The 19,100-nt window shown below is 44.0% G+C and overlaps 1 protein-coding gene across 1 annotated transcript; it reads left to right on the top strand.

Annotated features, from left to right (window-relative positions):
- Nucleotides 1–6,202: 6,202 nt before the first annotated feature.
- On the top strand, nucleotides 6,203–18,757 carry LOC123138541 (RRP12-like protein). Its single transcript, XM_044558523.1, has 19 exons — nucleotides 6,203–6,816; nucleotides 6,978–7,509; nucleotides 7,617–7,871; nucleotides 8,471–8,562; nucleotides 8,707–8,904; nucleotides 9,011–9,202; nucleotides 9,283–9,504; nucleotides 9,909–10,075; nucleotides 10,172–10,265; nucleotides 10,360–10,416; nucleotides 15,499–15,627; nucleotides 15,723–15,794; nucleotides 16,225–16,338; nucleotides 16,540–16,701; nucleotides 16,792–16,920; nucleotides 17,214–17,315; nucleotides 17,435–17,511; nucleotides 17,666–17,788; nucleotides 17,914–18,757. The coding sequence occupies exons 1-19, from the start codon at nucleotides 6,274–6,276 to the stop codon at nucleotides 18,470–18,472; spliced, it is 3,819 nt and encodes a 1,272-aa protein (XP_044414458.1). The 5' UTR covers nucleotides 6,203–6,273; the 3' UTR covers nucleotides 18,473–18,757.
- The last annotated feature ends 343 nt before the right edge of the window (nucleotides 18,758–19,100 follow it).

The following is a 19,100-nucleotide window of genomic DNA, read 5'->3' on the forward strand; positions in this document are numbered from 1 at the left end:
GAAGCGCATCAGCCTTCGCTATGATTTTGTTGCCGCTGGCTGCAATCTAATTTTACAACCAGTTCATGCAAGTTATCATTTGCCCTTACTTCATAGAGACATTACAAAGTATCCATTGAATCCAAAGTTTTGCCATTTTTTGTGTCACAGTAGCTTTCCCATTGCAGATATTGAGGTGCTCGTCGAAGCATATCCTTTTTCTTTGTTATTTCATTGTACAGTTATTTTCTTTAATCTGAGGTCACCGGTCCAGCTTTATTCAAGATCCCACCGATCCAACTTCTCGTTTGATTAATATAGTTCATATCCAAGGAATTCGTGTTTATTATCGATCATGGTATTTTTCTTGCCAGTGCTGATCACGTTATTTATCATGTCAGTAGTACCAATTCCCTTATTAGTGCATTTGATTGGTAGCGCCGGGCTATTTCCAAAAGGGTGTGCTTGAAGATGTCAATGAAAATGAAGGAACAGAGCATATAGTTGTCCCAGACTCCAAGTAGATGAATGGAGCCAGTCCTATGTTAGAAAATAGGATGGCATTTGCTTGATGCTTTCAGATAATTACATGTACCCTGTGGAAACAAATAGGCTGGAATTGTTTTCAGGTGCACATTGGTCATAGTAGAGGTGGAAGTTAAATGTAATCCCCATGAAGTTGAATTATGATCTTGATTATCATTTCTTAATACTCCATACTATTCCGTATCCCGTTGCAACGCACTGGCATTCACCTAGTAAACTCAAACATTGTAAACTTGAACCAAATTCATAGAAAAACTATCGTAATATAGAATACCATATCAATAAAAATAGATTTATCATAAAATATACTTTCATATGGTATGTATTTGGCTGTGTAAATATAGATCTTTTTTCTATAAATAAACTTGTTTAAAGTATGTGAAGCTTGGCTTTCACAAAAATCATTGTGCGCTACGTTAAGTTCACCCGAGACGGGTCTGTATTGCAAAACCGGTATATAAAAGTCAGTGTAGAACAAGCTGCACACCTTGATTCCCTGGTAGGGTAAGGATTGTTGGATTAAATGGGCCTTGCCCATCAAACTTTCAGAAAATTGGAGAGAAGTTCCCAGCGACGACAAGCTCAGAAGCTCTCTCGTGAGTCAAGCACGATTCAGTGAAGCTAAGCTAGGCCATCATCCTTCCTCATCGTCGTGACTAACTGAGCTACCGGCCGGCTGCATTCCTATTACTCGTGCCTGATTATAATCACAAGAAACAGAAGTTCAGATCGAGCAGCACCGGCCTTACCGATGCATCAAAGCCATCCATCGCTCCGCCGATCGGTAGGTAGCAACCCCGTACATCACCGGCACGGCGCCGGAGGGCGACGAACTCCGGCCGTCGACGGGGCGAGAAGCCATGCTGGAGAAGGAGCGCACGTGCTGCAACCGCTTTGGGTCCATATGGATCGAGCACGTGCCCTGCTTCTCCAGCACCGTTCGCTCGCCCCCTCCTCCTACTCCGACGAGCAACCGGAGAACGGTGAGGCCTGGAGCGAGCAAGGAGAGGAATGAATGCATGGCGATGGCGAGTGAGAGAGACCGGCTAGCTACCAGCAACAACTGCCACTACAGTACCGCGGCAGCAGCAGGTATATATAGGCGCGCGCGGCGCGACGCGTGCCAGCGTATTGCGATCCATGGTGGATCTATCTGTCTATCTATCCAGAAAAGGTTGCGGCTCTCCGGCGACCTTTTGGCGAAAGCGGGGGCGAGCTGAGCTGGGCTGACCCGCGGCACCTGCCCTCGCCGCCTCTGGACCGATCGGCAAATGGCAGACCACCAAACCCCGCGCCCATATCACTCCAGCCCGCAGCCCGGAGCTTTTAGTTGGTCGCTGTCCCGATCCGATCAGCAACAGCAACCCGGTCTTGCTGAGAGAGATGACGGCAGCGGACGGCGAGGCTTGTTCAAGCGTTTTTTTAACCGGCCGTCGGCCCGGCCCTCGGACGGCGACCAAAGGGGCGCAGTTTCTTAATGGCGAGACCACATGTTTAACCTAGTTAATTTACCCCGGTGACTCACTCGTCTTCAGCTCTTATCTTGCACGCGTCGAATGGCGCCGAGAGATGGCAGACGGCGATGGGTTAATTCGCTCCGGACAAGCTCGAAGCCCATAGAGTAAAGAACAGCGGCTATCTGCTACCGTCGCCGATTAGACAATTGCACGCGCGACACCGACGGCGCCATGGGAGGGGGGTTGGGAGGAGGGTGCCCGCCATGATGGCGTAAACATTAATAATCTATCGCCTGGCGCTGCGCCAGCGTCTAACCACGCGCGCGCGCGAGATGACATAGAGCTTCCAGAGAGGAAAACAAGTGCAGGCCGGTTGTTGTCAGTGGAGGGGCGCCATGCGCGCGCCGCGCGTCCGTCAGGTTGATGTCAATCCAAAAGGTGACAGAGAAGATAAGGAGACGATGGTCGGGCGTGCTGTTTCTTTTCCTGGCTGTGTGGGTGGATCGCCAACCCATCGCACAACCGAGTTGGCCGGCCCTCCTTGACTCTTTTAAGCAACTCCGGCCATGCTCAATTCTGGCCTCCCTGAGGTCTTTCTAGGGCCCTCTCTACTTTAATGATTGATCCTCTTTTTTGTGGGGCACTCCGAGCATCTTTAGATTCTTTTTCCATCTGTTCTCGCATTAAAAAAAGACCAGAAAAATAGAGGTGGTGGCATGTGAGTGCATATTTTCTTTTGTATGATCTTATTTTTATATGTAGTGTGAACAAAAAGGACAAATACATGGATCAAAGGGTTTGCAGCCACAAATTAATATTTTTTATATAGCATATGAATCATTTTATTATTTACTGAAATTTTGCAGATAGGTATAGAATTAAAAAAAGGTATAAACATCTATATATATGCATCCAAAAAAAATTAACTTCTAAATGATATTATCTTTACAATTTTTGGCAAATCGCCTCACCCCCAAGGTGGTGGAATATGGAACTCCCTGCTATCTGGGAGTAAGTTCTTTTAATCAAAACCCGTAAAGTTGGTGATAATAAGGAGGGAAATAGAGAGAGGAGGGGGGGGGGGGGGGGTAGAGTTCCTCCGAAATGTTTGGTCGGGTAGTTGTATCTTCTCTCCATGTTTTGTCTTAGATTTGTCTCCACTGTGTATTATTGATGTGAAATTCTTTTGTATTGACCGATGAGGCATGGGTTGTTGATGAAATGCCTGCGGCGACTTTGGTCAGTTCAAGATCACATAATTTGGTAAAAAAAATACACATGCTTTGTTGTAAATGGTGCATGTCTGTAAGTGTACTCGTTGTCGCTCTACTCACGTTTTTATTAAGAGTGTCCAATCTAATTAGTACCTATCTGTTTTTAAGTTAGCAATCAATTGCTCTTTTTCAGCCAATCAGATCTTCATTCAATGAACCAAATTTTATCAAAGTCAGTTCTACTCGTGTTTTTGTGAAGGATATGGACATGGAATTGAAAACTAGAATCATGGTTCCATTCCAATTTTTCTTTAGATGCTTTGGAATTCATGAAATTCCACTCTAATTCCACATATGTCATTATTACAAACTAGTCCCTTTAACTTGATCCCTACTGGGAACCCATACACTCGAGGTACCTGGCCACTTTTTAATCAACCCAGCTACTCTTGTCGATGACCCGAGAATGAGCTCCTGTTGGCAAGTTCTTGCTGAAGATCGATGTTGTTTTAGAAGGAAGATGCAAGAATCGTCCGACTTTAAATTAATGAAGCCATCATGACAGTAGTTAAACAAGATCAATGTTGTCACAAGCTCTCTTAGAGTTTTTATTCTGACAAACACCGAGTAAATGTTGAAGCACACATGCACGAAACACCGAGTAAAATGTTGAAGCACACATGCACGCACACCATCACACAACCCCTATTGGGGACGGAGTTGCAGGTCAAAGATTGTCAAAGTCACCACTTGTACCTCGCTATGTACAGAAAAATTGTCTCCTACTAAAATCTAATTCCATCCTAATAAATCACAAAGGTTTGACCTTACCATGTCGAAGGTACACTCACCTTCCTAATAATCCAATCAAAGATTCATTCTCAAGAATAAGGAGAGTTAGAACTAGTCGCGTAATAAAAAACGCAATGCGTGCTTAGCAGTTAGCAGTAGGATGCTTGATGCTAAAAATGCAAGTAGTTGTGCTACGAGCTAATTTGTTTACCCTCTGGAAACCAAATACCCCACACAAAATGAATTCCCAAACTACCCGTTAGAACTACACCCATCTCACCAAAAAGGCCCACCCACAGTCGAGTCCAGCGAAACAAAACGAGCAAGCCCGTCTCCCCAATCTCCCTGAAACAAGAATATTAGCTTTGGTAGGCGTCAAGAAGTATGTAGAAAGGATGTCAGACGGGCATTTGGGGATCTACAAGCTCGCTTTGCCATTGTCTGTGGGCTTGTACGATTCTGACATCAAAAGGATTTGTGGCGCATCATGATCATGTGCGCGATATTGCATAACATGATCATAGAGGACAAGTGGGAGCAGCCACCAAACTATCGCTATGCGAATGAGGGGAACAAAATTAAATACCATCATTTTAGCATAACGACAGATTGAAAACCATGCGGGTCATGAACAACTTTGTGATGATCTAGTTGAGCATTTGTGGCTGCCTCATGGTCAATAAACTTCTTCGTATTATGTTCTATTTCGAATGATTTACACCATTTTGTTATGTTTGAATTTCAATTTCAATTTCAAACCAAATTTCATAAATTGTTGATTTAAAATTGTTATCACATATGTGTGCCTGTCTGCCTGATATAACATTGTTCAGATTATTATGGCGATACTATAGATATGAATCTGTCATCTGTATGCTTGTTTAATGCAAAAGTATGTCTTTTGTATGCTAGTTTAATGGGGAATAGAAAAACGCAGTGTTTACACATGGGGAAGATGTTCATAGAAACTAAGAAAATACCTCACCAGACAACTTCTTGTAAATTATATGGATGCCGTCATCCCGTAAAACTACTTTTACGGGAAGTTTTTACATGGGTTGTTGGACATGCTCTTAGATTTGTTTCCATGTGTCTATCGTCGATGCAAAATTCTTTTGTAGTGACTGATGAGGCATTGGTCGCTAGTGAAATGCCTGTAGTGACTTCGGTCAGTTTAAGATCACAAAATTTATCGAAGAAATACGCATGCTTTGTCATAAATGGTACTTGTGTGTAAGTGTCATTGTTGTCGCTTTACTCACATTTTTATTCAGTCAGTTCTACCCATGATTTTGTGAACGATATGTTTCAAACTTTCTTTATATGCTTTGGAATTCATGAAATTCCACATATGTCCTTACAAACTAGTCCCTTAAAATCAATCCTTACTGGAGACCCATACACCCGAGCCCCCAGGGCACTTTTTGATGAACCCTATAGTTCTTGTCGATGACCCGAGAACGAGCTCCTATTGGTGAGCTCTTGTTGAAGATCGATGTTGTTTTAGAAAAAAGGCGCAAGAAGCGCGCAACTTTAGTAAATTAATAAAGCCATCATGAAAATAGTTAAACATGATTGTTGTTGTCATATGCTCTCTTAGAGTTTTTTCTACAAAGACGGAGTAAAATGCTGAAACACACATTCACACAAACACACCACACGACCCCTATTGTGGATGGATCAAAGATTGGCCGAGTCATCACCTGTACCTCGCTATCTACAATAACATCTTCTCCTATTAAAAGATAATACCATCTTAATAAAACACAGAGGTTTGACCATACCATGTTGAAGGTACACTCATCTCCCTAACCATCCAATCAAAGATTCATTCTCGAGAATCGGAAGAGTTTATTAGCACTAGTCCCACGTTGAAAAAAATTACCTAAAAAGAGAGTGCATGCTTAGCAGTCGGATTGCATATGCCGGGGGTTTCAACCTCCTTCTCGAACAAGAAAAATAATAGCAGTAGGACGCCCGATACGCAAAATGCGAGTAGTTTTTTTGGAACAAAAAAGACAAATGCAAGTTTTTTTTTTGAGCAGTTGTGTTACCTGTTACGGGCTGGTTTATTTCCCCTCTGGCCAGCCCATAGCCCACACAAAATGAAATCCCTAACTCATTCGATGTGCATCCAGCCCAGTGATCCCTCCAGAAAGGCCCACCCACATTCGCGCCCCACGAAACAAAACGAGCCAGCCCGTCTCCCCCAACCTCCCCAAAACCCTAGCGCCTCCTCCCCCTAAAAGCTTCGGCCGCTCCACCGCCCGCCCGCCACCGCAACCATGGCCGACGTCGACATGGAGGATCTCCCCCAGACGCCCCGCTCGGTCGCCGGCGACGACCCCGACCTCTCCCTGTTCTCCGGCGAGGCCGACCTCGCCGCGGCCATCCTCGCCCGCCTCGGCGCCTCGCCGCGGGAGGACGACCAGCACCTCTGCGCCACCACTGCCTCCTTGGCGCAGACCGTCAGGGACAGCGGCGTCCCCGCCTCCACCGTCGCCTACTTCGGGGCGGCGGCCGCCGCGCTGGGCCCGCTCGCCCGCGCGGGGCCCGCGGCCGCCGACAGCCACGTCGCGGGCGCGCTCCTCGCGTTCCTCTCCGCGGCGATCCCCGCGCTCCCGACCGCCGTGGTGCGCTCCCGCGGCCGCGAGGTCGCTGACGACGTGGCGCGCGTGCTCGAGTTCCCCTCCACGCCCGACTCCGGCGTGAGGGCGGGCGTGAGGTGCCTCGCGCGCTTGATATCCGCGGGAGACAAGTCCAGCTGGCAGGCGGTGGAGCCGCTCTACGCCGTGGTGCTACGGCTCGTCACCGATGATCGCCCCAAGGTAAACTACCATCAATTCTGAGTTGAAAATTGGTGGCTTACAGTCTTATCGGGACATCTAGTATAAGATTATGCGAATGATTTCCATGGTACTCAGTCCAAAATGCAAGTGTTCGATCAACGTGTTGAAGATTATTCATGGTTTACTTTAATGGTCTGCAGGTGAGAAATCAATCTCATTCTTGCTTGCGAGATATTCTCCTGAGTTTTCAGAGAAAAGCTATTTTGGTTCCGGCAAGCGACGGAATCGCAAGATGTTTTGAACGACTTCTGCTGCTTGCTGGAGGATCCAATGATGCAAACACTGGTTCAGCAGCAGAAGGACCCAAGGGGGCTAAGGAGGTCATACATATGTTAGATGCTCTTAAGGGCTGCCTTCCTCTCATGGCATCCAAGCCTTCCAATACCATCTTAAAGTATTTTACAGCACTGTTGGGTCTGCGTCAACCAATTGTGACAAAGAGTATATTGGAGAATCTGCATGCTGTTGGTGACAGCCCAACTGTGCAGCTTAAACCTGATATGCTATTGGATCTCATGTGTTCTCTCGGGATGTCAGTCTCCACTGAAAGAAAGTCAGGAGATGAACTCGCTTCAATTGCACGGCTTCTAAATATTGGCACTAGAAAAGTTTATAGTCAGAATAAGCACATATTTGTTGTAAAGCTCCCACTAGTGTTTACTTCACTTGGAGGTTGGTGATTTTCATAAATTTGGCATTTCTAAGTTTATTGGCATTCCTTGGTTGTTATATGTTACTTACAAATCATATTAATCTCTCTCTCTCAAATTATTTCTCAGATATATTAGCAAGTGAATTTGAAGAAGCTAGATTTTGTGCTGTGGAGACTTTCAAAGGATTAATAGATAATTGCATTGATGAAAACATGGTGTCTCAGGGGATCGACCAGATTAAGGCTAGACATCAAGGGGTGAGATCTAACCCCACAGTCATCGAGAAGATATGTGCTATCCTGGAGGGCTTGCTAGATGTACGCTGCAGTGATGTATGGGACAAATCATTTCATGTAATTTCATTGGCATTTGACACGTTAGGTAAGTATACCGCTGTTTTCACCCTTATCTTATGTGTTGGCATTGTGTTGTTAGTCTTAAGTTTCTAATGCTTTGTAACTCTCATTAGTTGGCGCTGGCAATGCTTGGCTTGAGGCTCTGTTTGCAGTACTGTATTTTTTTAAAGCGCCTATTTATTTTTGCAATGCAATGGTATTTAAAGGATCTTCTATAACATGTGACAACAAACACTTGGACAGTAAAGAAGCCCCCCCCCCCCCCCCCCCCCACCCACCCACACATACACTTAATTCCAACATAACATAGCAACCACAAACTCACCGTAAAATTGGCCTCTGCATTAGTTCTGTGATAATGGTGGTTGTAGATCTGGTTTTTATTTTCAGTAGCTTACCAATATTGGACCGCAATTGATCTTTCTAGTTTTTGGTGTCTCATCTAGTCATGGAGATGCAATTAATCTTTTACCATGCTTCTTGTCAGCCATTGCTATGTAATCATCTCTACTTTGATTGTTTTCTGATAAATTGGACAATATTACTTTTTTTTACTACTGCTAGTTAGTTGCTTGATATCAAGCTGTCTCAGTTCCTGAACTCATTTCTCATGGGAAACAATAGGAAAATCTTCATCTGATCTATTGCCAGAAGCACTTAAGAACCTGGCAGACATGCAGAACATGTCTGATGATGACTTTTCTTTCCGGAAGCAGGTATTTCTGTCTACCACACATGCACTTTGATCTAAAGCTGTAGCCTGTAAACTTGAATGCCCTCCATACAACTAGAATTTATTTTTGGTATATTATATGATTAGATAATCTGCTGGTTCACCTTCAAATGCTTCTATTTTGCAGCTCAATGCATGTCTTGGTTCAGCAATTTCTGCAATGGGGCCAAAGAATGTTCTTGATATTCTTCATATTCAGTCAATATCTGTTGAGAATGAATGGATTCTCCCTATTTTAGAAAGGCACATTGTTGGTGCTAGTTTACAGTTTTTCTTGAGAGATATTCTGGGCATCGTTAGAGCTGTAGAGAAGAGTATTCCCAAGGTATACCGGAAATAAAGATCTTTTTTATGCTCTAAGAATAAAAGGATCAAGCCATTCATTTTTGAACTACAGCCTGATAATGTTTCCAATATCTGCAATTGACCAGCTTTTGAAAGACGATAAGCTTTTCTCCGCCAAGAGAGCAGAGGGTTATGTGTATTCACTTTGGTCTTTGTTACCATCTTGCTGTAACTATCCATGTGATACTTCAAGCAGCTTCAGAGTTCTACAAAATGTTTTATGTGACACTCTCCAAAACCAGCCTGACTTGCGTGGCATCATTTGTTCCAGTATTCAGGTGCTTCACATCGCCTCTGTTCAAGTTTCAGTGAACTGCTATTTAATTTTAAGTGTCTTTCTGACTTGTGTTCGTTTTAGATTTTAATCAAACAAAACAAGGAAGCTTTGTCAATCACTAACAAAGAGGACATTCTTGTTGATGCTGAATTAAGCAAATCTGAAAGAAGAGCAAAGGAACGCTATACTAAAGAGTCAGCCGAGGAAAATTTGAAAGAAATACGTGCTTTCTCTTCAAAATTCTTGGAGATATTATGTTCTATATTCATGTCATCCTCAAAGGACGCTATTGGATTCTTACAGGTATACCATTGCTGTTTGCAATATAGACATTCTGTCATCTTATTGTGGGGGCTTGATCCGATTGTTGTACTCTTTGTGATTATTATGGGGCTTGATTCATGTGGGTTATGCAATTTTTCATGGAGTTGTTTGATTTTTCTTTTTAACTTGTGTCTTTAAAGTGTAAATTTCCTGTAAGATATGGTGATAGATTATCATTTGAATCTATCACTGCTAATGGTCAATTATATTTTTCGACCAAAATTGAACCAAGGCTAAACTAAGTCTCCTTATTTTGTGGAGTGCAATTCCATCATTCTATTATAAATTTCATGTTGCATTGTTTCATTGATTGACTGCATTTCATTTATATTGCTTGAAAGCCTGTAACTTACATGGCTTTGCCCTCTTCGTTGGACCTGTAGCCTGCGATAAGTGAGATAGCATCCATATCAGACAAAGATGTTGTGGGCAAGTTCTTCCTTGATGCAATAAGAAAGTTGCTGGATGCCACAAAAGCTGTTAATGCACAGCAATTGAATGACGGTTCAATGCAGATTGAAGATAATTCCAATACAAATAACATGACAAGGTTTCACGGAGTTTAATTTTTTCTCGGTTCTTATCTGTGCACCCTAGATTCCAATTGAAGTCCAGTGTTGATTTCAAATCTCGATTTGAATTTCAGGGCCCTCCTTTTAGAATTTGCAGCTTCATTAATGCCTGGATTGGATGCAAAGTCTATCAATGTGCTATTCAGTTATGTAAAACCTGCAATTAAGGTACATATATGGTTTTAATGTAACTTATGTTTGTCTTTTCCATTTAAGCAACATGCTATGTAAATTGCTTGTACCTTTTTTTTTCTGGTTTTAGGACAACGACTCAATGAATCAAAAGAGAGCATACAAGGTCCTCTCAATGTTACTTAAGGTTTGTTTTTGTTTTCAGTTAGTTAATTTTGTTAAGTATATATGTTGTGTTTGTCTTGTACAGGCCCAGGCCCATAGTCTAGAGTGAGGTATGTTGTGTTTGTCTTGTACAGGCCCAGGCCCATAGTCTAGAGTGAGGCCTAGGCCCATGTAACCTTGTATATCTCTCTCTCCTCCTCAATACAGAAAACTGTTCGGTCATTCTCTCTTCCTCACGTTCTCTAACATGGTATCAGACCAGGACCAAACCCTAGTCCCTCTTCCAGCCGCCACCCATGAAATCGCCGCCGGTGAGGTGATTCAGGCGGATCTGTCTGGTGAGGAGACATCCACATCGCTGCCCCATCCCATCTTCGTCATCAACCTGTAGGAGCTGCTCTCCAGCAGTTCCTCTGTGTGTCCTCACAGCTACTCTGTGAGAATACTTCCCCTGCTCTCCAGCAGCCATCTCCAGCAAGCTCTTGGTGCCTTCCCTGCTCTACAGCAAGCTCCAGGCGTTCCCCCTCCTATATAGCAAGATCCAGCAAGCTCCTCCTTCTATCCAGTGAGATCCAGCAAGCAGCAGCCAGCCTAGTGGGTTGCTGCTCCTGTTTGTGGCTGTCTGCTGCTCATCTCTTGTTGCTGCCTGCAGCTGCTATCAAATTGGGTGTTTCCAGCTGCTGGCCGCTCACCACTATGGCAAGAAATGATTTCGGATTTGGTTCTTTGATCATAGATATCAAGCTTGATGGTTCAAACTACAGGGAATGGTCATTTTCTGCCCGGACTGTCTTGAGGACGGCTGGTTTTGTTTCTCATCTGACAGATGATCCACCTAGTCCAAATGATGATGCAGCAAGGAAGTCTTGGCAAAAGATCGATGATCGTGTGATGGGAGTTTTAATTCTGGGTGTTGAACCCTCACTCCGAATGAGTCTTGAGCATCACACTTCAGCTAAAGAGATATGGAAGTACTTTGAGCAGCGCTACCTTCAGCCCAGCAGTGTACTTCATTTCTCCTTGTTGCAGAATTTACACAACACTCGGCAGCCAGAAGACATGTCCATAGAAGAGTACTATGGAGCTTTCACTCGCATCACTGGGCAGCTAGGTTCCATGGTTCCAAAGGGTAATTCTGGTTGTGAGTCATGTGCAGCGAAGGAAAAGTACGACCATCAGACTCTCATGTTTCAGTTTGTGATGGGTCTCAAGCCAGACTTTGAGAACATTCGCACTCAATTGCTTGGTCGCACGACTCCTCCCACCTTGACAGAGGCACTTGCTAGCTTGATCGCTGAGGAGACTCCTCTCCGTTCTGTTGGGACCACTTCTGCGCAGACTCTACACACTAGTGTTCTGGCTTTTCCTCAGCGGCCAGGTGCCTCCAAGGGCACACCTTCAGCTGTCATCTGCTCGTTCTGCAAGAAGGCAGGACACCATAGAGATGGTTGTTTCAAGCTTCATCCAGAGCTGTTAGCTGAGTTTCAGGCTAGACGGGCCCTCAATCAGCAGCGTCGTGCACCCCAGGCTCCTTATCAGCAGCAAGCGAGGGGTGCTTCTGCATCTGTTCTCTCTCAGCCTGCCGTTGCTGCAACCCAGCCTTGGGTTCTGGACTCTGGAGCTTCTTTCCATGTGACCTCTGATCGCTCTCAGCTTGTGTCTTGCCAGCCAGTTCGGGATGGTGCCTCTGTTCAGACTGCTGATGGTACACCTTGTTCTATTACTCATCAGGGTTCTCTTTGCACATTCAAGTTTTCTGTTCCTGCCATCTCCTTTGCTCCAGAGCTGTCCATGAATCTTATGTCTGTTGGCCAGCTTGTTGATATGAACTACTTTGTTGGTTTTGATGACTCATTTTGTTATGTGCAGGACCGTCAGAGCAAGAGGGTCATTGGAACTGGCCATCGCCGTAGAGGATCCATATCCCTCTACATCCTTGACACCTTACACCTTCCTTCAGCTTCCACCACATCCGCGTTCCGGATGGTTGCATCAACATCAAGATCCACTTCGTCGTTTTCTTTTGCCCAGTGGCACCATCGCTTAGGTCACTTGTGGTTCTCGTTTATCTACCCTTGTTCGACAAGGTGTTTTGGGTCATGTTTCCATAGATGCTGGTTTTCACTGTAAGGGTTGTAAGCTAGGGAAACAAATACAGCTTCCATACTCTTCCAGCACTACTCATTCTAGTCATCCTTTTGATTTAGTGCACTCTGATGTATGGGGTCCTTCCCCCTTTGTTTCAAAAGGTGGCCACAAACATTATGTCATATTTGTTGATGATCACTCTCGACATACTTGGGTCTATTTTATGAAGCATCGTTCTGAGTTGTTTTCTATATATAAGACTTTTGTACATATGGTCCATACTCAGTTTTCCAGTGATGTTCGTGTTTTTCGTTCTGACTCCGGGGGGGAGTATCTATCTACTGCTTTTCGCGAGTTTCTCTCATCTGAGGGTACTCTCCCTCAGCTTTCATGCCCTGGTGCCCATGCTCAGAATGGTGTTGCTGAGCGTAAGCATCGCCATATTGTTGAGACAGCTCGTACCCTTCTGATTTCTTCCTTTGTCCCCACTCATTTTTGGGGTGAAGCTATCTCAACTGCTGTTTATCTTATCAAACTCCAACCTTCTACTCGCCTTGAGGGCAAGTGTCCTGGTGAGGTTTTGTTTGGTTCTCCTCCCACGTATGACCACCTCCGTGTCTTTGGTTGTACTTGTTATGTTCTTTTAGCACCTCGTGAGCGTACCAAGTTGACTGCTCAGTCTGCTGAGTGTGTCTTCCTTGGATATAGTCTTGAACATAAGGGCTACCGTTGCTATGATTCTTCTGCTCGCCGCATTCGCTTTTCTCGTGATGTCACTTTTGTTGAGGATCAACCCTTCTTCTATTCCCCTTCCACTAAACCATCATCCTCAACTTCTTTAGAGTCTACCTCGTTTCTTTCACTTCCACCTATCTTTTTAGATGAGTCCATAGCTGAACAACCTTCCTCTGTCCTAACATCAGAACCATCTCCACCACATGTTTCATCTCCTTCCTCACCAGCTCCTTTCTCTCTTCCACTAGCTCCACCTCTAGATAGTCTTCCTTTCCATTACACTCGTCGTTATTCTACTCCTCCAGCCAGTACTTTCCATTACACTCGTCGTTCTAAAGTTCCATGTGACACGCAGTCATCTATGCCTTTGTCTTCTACTCCTCCAGCCAGTACTACTGATCCTTGCACTGACGGCTCTTCTCTAGCAACGCGATACAAGAAGGACTTGTATGCAGGGGTTGTTTCTGAGCCTAGTACCTATCAGGAGGCAGTTGTGTCACCTGAGTGGCAACTGGCTATGTCTGAGGAGCTTGCAGCCTTAGAGCGTACTGGTACATGGGATTTGGTACCATTACCTCCTCGTTCAGTCCCTATCACTTGCAAATGGGGGTATAAGGTTAAAACCAAGTCAAATGGTTCTGTGGAACGCTACAAGGCTCGCCTTGTTGCAAGAGGTTTTCAGCAGTCTCATGGGAAAGATTATGATGAGACGTTTGCTCCTGTTGCTCACATGACTTCAGTTCGAACTCTAATTGCTGTGGCTGCTACTCGGTCATGGAAAATTTACCACATGGATGTGAAGAATGCCTTCCTTCATGGTGATTTACATGAGGAGGTTTATATGCAGCCACCTCCAGGTATCAAGGTTCCATTAGGTCATGTTTGTCGTCTTCGAAAGGCTCTTTATGGGCTTAAGCAAGCCCCTCGTGCCTGGTTTGAGCGGTTCAGTTCTGTGATTCAAGCTGCCGGTTTTTCTCCTAGCGAACATGACCCTGCACTCTTCATTCATACATCTGAGCATGGCCGTACATTGCTTCTACTTTGTAGATGACATGTTGATCACTGGAGATGATGTTGGGTATATTGATTTTGTTAAGAAAAAATTGAGTGAACAATTTAAGATGTCAGATTTGGGGTCTCTCAGCTATTTTCTCGGGATTGAGGTTGAGCACACCGATGATGGTTACTATATCTCCCAGCAAAAGTACACTCAGGATTTGATTCTTCGCTCAGGTCTCACTGACACGCGCATTGCTGCTACACCTATGGAGCTTCATCTGCAGTTGCGTCCTACTGATGGCACTCCTCTTGAGGATCCCTCTCGCTACCGTCACATCGTCGGCAGTCTAGTGTACCTCACAGTGACCAGACCTGACATCGCACATGCAGTCCATATTCTCAGTCAATTTGTCTGTGCTCCCACCTCAGTTCATCATGGTCACCTATTCCGAGTCCTTAGGTATTTAAGGGGAACTACATCTCGCCGCTTGTTCTATGCTAATTCCAGTCAGCTCCAGCTTCATGCTTACTCTGATTCCACTTGGGCGAGTGATCCTATTGATCGTCGCTCGGTCACTGGCTATTGCATATTTCTTGGTACATCTCTCATTGCATGGAAATCAAAGAAGCAAACTGCCGTGTCTCGCTCCAGCGCCGAGGCAGAGCTTAGGGCTCTCTCTACTACTACAGCAGAGATTGTATGGCTTCGCTGGCTATTGGATGATCTTGGTGTCTTATGTCATACACCAACACCGCTTCTTTGTGACAGCACTGCTGCTATTCAGATTGCTAATGACCCAGTCAAGCATGAGTTGACCAAACACATTGGTGTGGATGCATTTTTCACTCGATCTCATTGTCAACAATCCACTGTTAAGCTACAATATGTCCCATCAGAGCTTCAAGTCGCAGATTTCTTCACCAAGGCACAAACTAGAGATCAGCATAGGTTTCACACTCTCAAACTTGGTGTATCAGATGCTCCTGACCCACCTTAAGTTTGAAGGGGGGGTGTTAAGTATATATGTTGTGTTTGTCTTGTACAGGCCCAGGCCCATAGTCTAGAGTGAGGTATGTTGTGTTTGTCTTGTACAGGCCCAGGCCCATAGTCTAGAGTGAGGCCCAGGCCCATGTAACCTTGTATATCTCTCTCTCCTCCTCAATACAGAAAACTGTTCGGTCATTCTCTCTTCCTCACGTTCTCTAACAAATTTATGTGAACAATTGCACAAAACAAGAAAAACAACTTCTGAACTTTTTTATGTATGCTGGACTATTTCAGGATGCTGAATTTATTGAGAGGAATTTAGATGTCCTGTTGGAATTGATGATTTCGTCGTTGCCATGCCAATTTCCATCGAAGCGGTACAGGCTTGAATGCTTGCATCACCTTATTGTTTACATATTGAAGGTTGGTAAACCAAAAACATCAACACAGTTTATGAACAAATGTACATCTCTATCTGGGAGAGCATTAACAAATGTGCATCACTTTCTTGTCTGCAGGATCCATCGAAGCTTAGGAAGAGGGAAATTGTTAGTTCATTTCTCACTGAAATACTTCTTGCCTTGAAGGAGGTAACTGAAATAGTGTATTATACATTGCACTTCATTATCAAATATCAATGTAGCCAGGAAGAAACTTTCTATAATGCTCAAGTAGCATGCTGCCAATTTGTCATTTTTGTTTCTTATTCCCTTTGAAACACAATACATATGGCTTCCTGTTATTACCTAAGGCTGTTCTTTTGTTTTGTTGAAACAAAAATAGATCAAAGTGAGTTTTTCTGTTCAGAGTAGAGTTCAGATATTTCTTTACTCTAGACTTTACTGCTTACATTGATACATTGATCAAGTACTCAAGTGTTGAATGGCATGTTTCTTTCGCTTAACTCTTGCTACTGAAGCAATGTTCATTTTTTCTGATAGGACAACTTCTGAATGTACTCATGTGGTACAGGAAAGTCAGATGTGAGATTAATGGTGATGCGTTTATGTTTCTTCACAGGCTAACAAGAAAACCAGAGATAGAGCTTATGATGTGCTTATTGCAATTGGCCACGCTTGTGAAGATGCTGAAAATGATGGGAGGAAGGACAGCTTGCACCAGTTCTTTGACATGGTACTTCAATGTCATTATGCATTTTGCTTTCAGTTTTTTTATGGGAATTCGACCACTTGAGCACTACGATGTTGCAATTTGGCAACCTAGCATTTTCCGGTGTGCTCAGTTGTCAACCCTTGATAATTGGGATCTTTTCTCCCTCTATACAACAAGATGTGATACATAGTTTGGTTTAACTTTGTCAGCTTTCATGTTTAGGTAGCTGGTGGTCTAGCTGGTCAAACTCCACATGCGATTAGTGCTGCTGTGACTGGGTTAGCTCGCTTGACCTATGAGTTCTCAGATCTTATTGGAGTAGCTTACAAGCTCCTCCCCTCGACTTTTCTCCTTATGCAGAGGAACAACCGAGAACTTGTCAAAGTAAAGTCATAACACACCTCCAGTTCATGAATTTAGCTAATCAATAATTTCATCTCAAGCTCCTTCAACTAACATTGATATCGTGGCCAGGCCAACTTAGGCTTTATCAAAGCATTGGTGGCTAGATCTAAAGCTGATGTGCTTCATGAGCACTTGAAGGGAGTCGTTGAGGGTTTGTTGAGCTGGCAAAGTGATAAGAAGAATTCTTTGAAAGCGAAGGTATTGTTCTATTGATTGATTGCTTGTGATGAAGCGCTGTTTATTTTTGACTAGGAATGTGCTATAAATAATTTTTTTCAATAAATGCCTACTTCTGCATGTTAGTATTTTACTCTGTCTTTGCTGTTGTCCTACTTTATGTCAGGAAAGATAAGACAAGTGTTTGGGAAATGAATGCACATTTTTGCATATCAATGAACTCTTATCCTTTTATTTGAGCTTGCTTGTAAATTTCACTCTTCTTATTATTAGGTTTTTGAGCCTGCTAATAGCTCCACTCGTTTTATTATTAGGTCAAGTCACTTGTTGACATTCTCGTGAAAAAATGTGGTTTAGATGCAGTAAAAGCTGTAATGCCCGAAGAACATATGAAATTGCTCACCAATATCAGGAAGGTAAGTTCAGTTGTGATACAAATCTGCGGAGTTCCAACAAACGCTTCACATAGAAAAGAAAATAATGACTTCTCCCTCTTATCCTGTTACTTCTACCATTTGTTTGCAATGTTTACCAGATTAATGAGCGTAAAATGAGGAAGGGCAATTCGTCTGAAGATGGGGAGGCTATGTCCATGGCCTCAGGAGCTACAAGGTATTACTGGCACGATGATGCCATAATTTAGTGCCATCTGTTTTTCTTTCTGGAAAGTCATGAGCTTTGACAAAAGCAATTTTTGTTTAATCTAATTTAAATCCAAAGTATCCACAGCTTGTGTTCAACTGATTGATCCATGTTTTGACTTCAGGCAAAGTGGATGGAATCACACACAGATGTTTTCTGATTTTGGAAGCAACGATGAAGACTCGAATGGTCCCTTTTCCAAGCAGCATACTGTAGCTTCTCGTAATGGATCAAAAGCTTCAACACGGTATGTGCCATGACATTGCCGTGCTACAGAGCTGCCTCAGAAGCTGAAACAGTTGCCGCGCTGAAAAGCTGCCTGAGAAGCTGAAACAATCGTAATTGTTTGTGTTTTCTTTTATTCACGTCCAGGTCGAACCGAAAGCGTCAAGATAAGAACTTGCAGGAAAAGTTCATTGATCACTCGACTGGTGAACCCCTAGATTTACTTGACCAGAAGACAATGCGGTTGGCTCTCAAATCGACAGGAAAAAAGAGGGCTGCACCTGATGACGACGACGACGACGAGATTGAGATGGACCCTGAAGGCCGTATGATCATTCGCGAAGAACGGGAATGGCGTAAAAAGAAACCCGTCGTCTTGCATGAGGAGGAGGCTGATGACAAGACCTCTGTCAGAAGCCAGTCGGTGAAGAGGAGGAAGGTGGCCAGCACTGGCTGGTCCTACACCGGCCATGAGTACACCAGCAAGAAGGCCGGTGGTGATCTCAAGAAGAAAGACAAGATGGAGCCGTATGCTTACTGGCCTTTGGATCGTAAGCTGCTCAACCGCAGGTCGGATCGCAAGCAGTCCGCCCGGAAGGGCATGGCCAGTGTCATGAAGATGGCGAAAAGGTTTGAGGGGAAGAGCGCTTCGGGTGCCCTCGCAGCCAGGAGGACACAAAAATACAAGCAGAAGAAGAACAAGTGAGTAGACTTGAGGAGACGAGGCTGTAGGGAATTTTTGTAACTGTACAGTGAGGGTTTAGCTAGCACTAGTTGCGCTTGTCGTGGCGTATTTATGCTGCTGCCATTTCTCTGGGTTTTTCCTGAAGGAAAATTTTGACTGCTTCTCCGGGCTTTTTCTTGACTTAAGTTTCTTGTTCGCAAGATATAATTTTCTGTATCTTAGGTTTTTTGTACTTCCAGATTCAGATTGACTGAAATGTGTTGTAATTTTGATTGATGGTGGAATGTAAAATCTTGCAATTTGCCATCCAGTGTTAGTTTGGCTAGCCTTATGCCTTTATTCTAATGCAAAACGCTTGTGTGGATAGCTGATGATGGTTCTCAAATTTGGAGGTAATAGACTAATGACAGTTGATGTAGATGCATCTTTTGTGCACATCTTTCGTGAGAGCGTAAAAATGTAGCTGGATGAGAGTGAAATAAAGGTCAGGGGCTCATCGTCCCAATTGTTACGACCTGTCCGGTTAGCTTTAGGACACAATGTTTGAATTGGACGTCTCCAATTGGAGCATGCGTTGATGACTTGTGTGTGTTAGCACGGCGGTAATTCACTCATTAGGATTCAGCGGTAAGCGGCGCTGTGCCGTGCC

Source organism: Triticum aestivum, chromosome 6B, assembly GCF_018294505.1.
Source record: "Triticum aestivum cultivar Chinese Spring chromosome 6B, IWGSC CS RefSeq v2.1, whole genome shotgun sequence".
In the NCBI taxonomy this organism is placed as follows: domain Eukaryota; kingdom Viridiplantae; phylum Streptophyta; class Magnoliopsida; order Poales; family Poaceae; genus Triticum; species Triticum aestivum.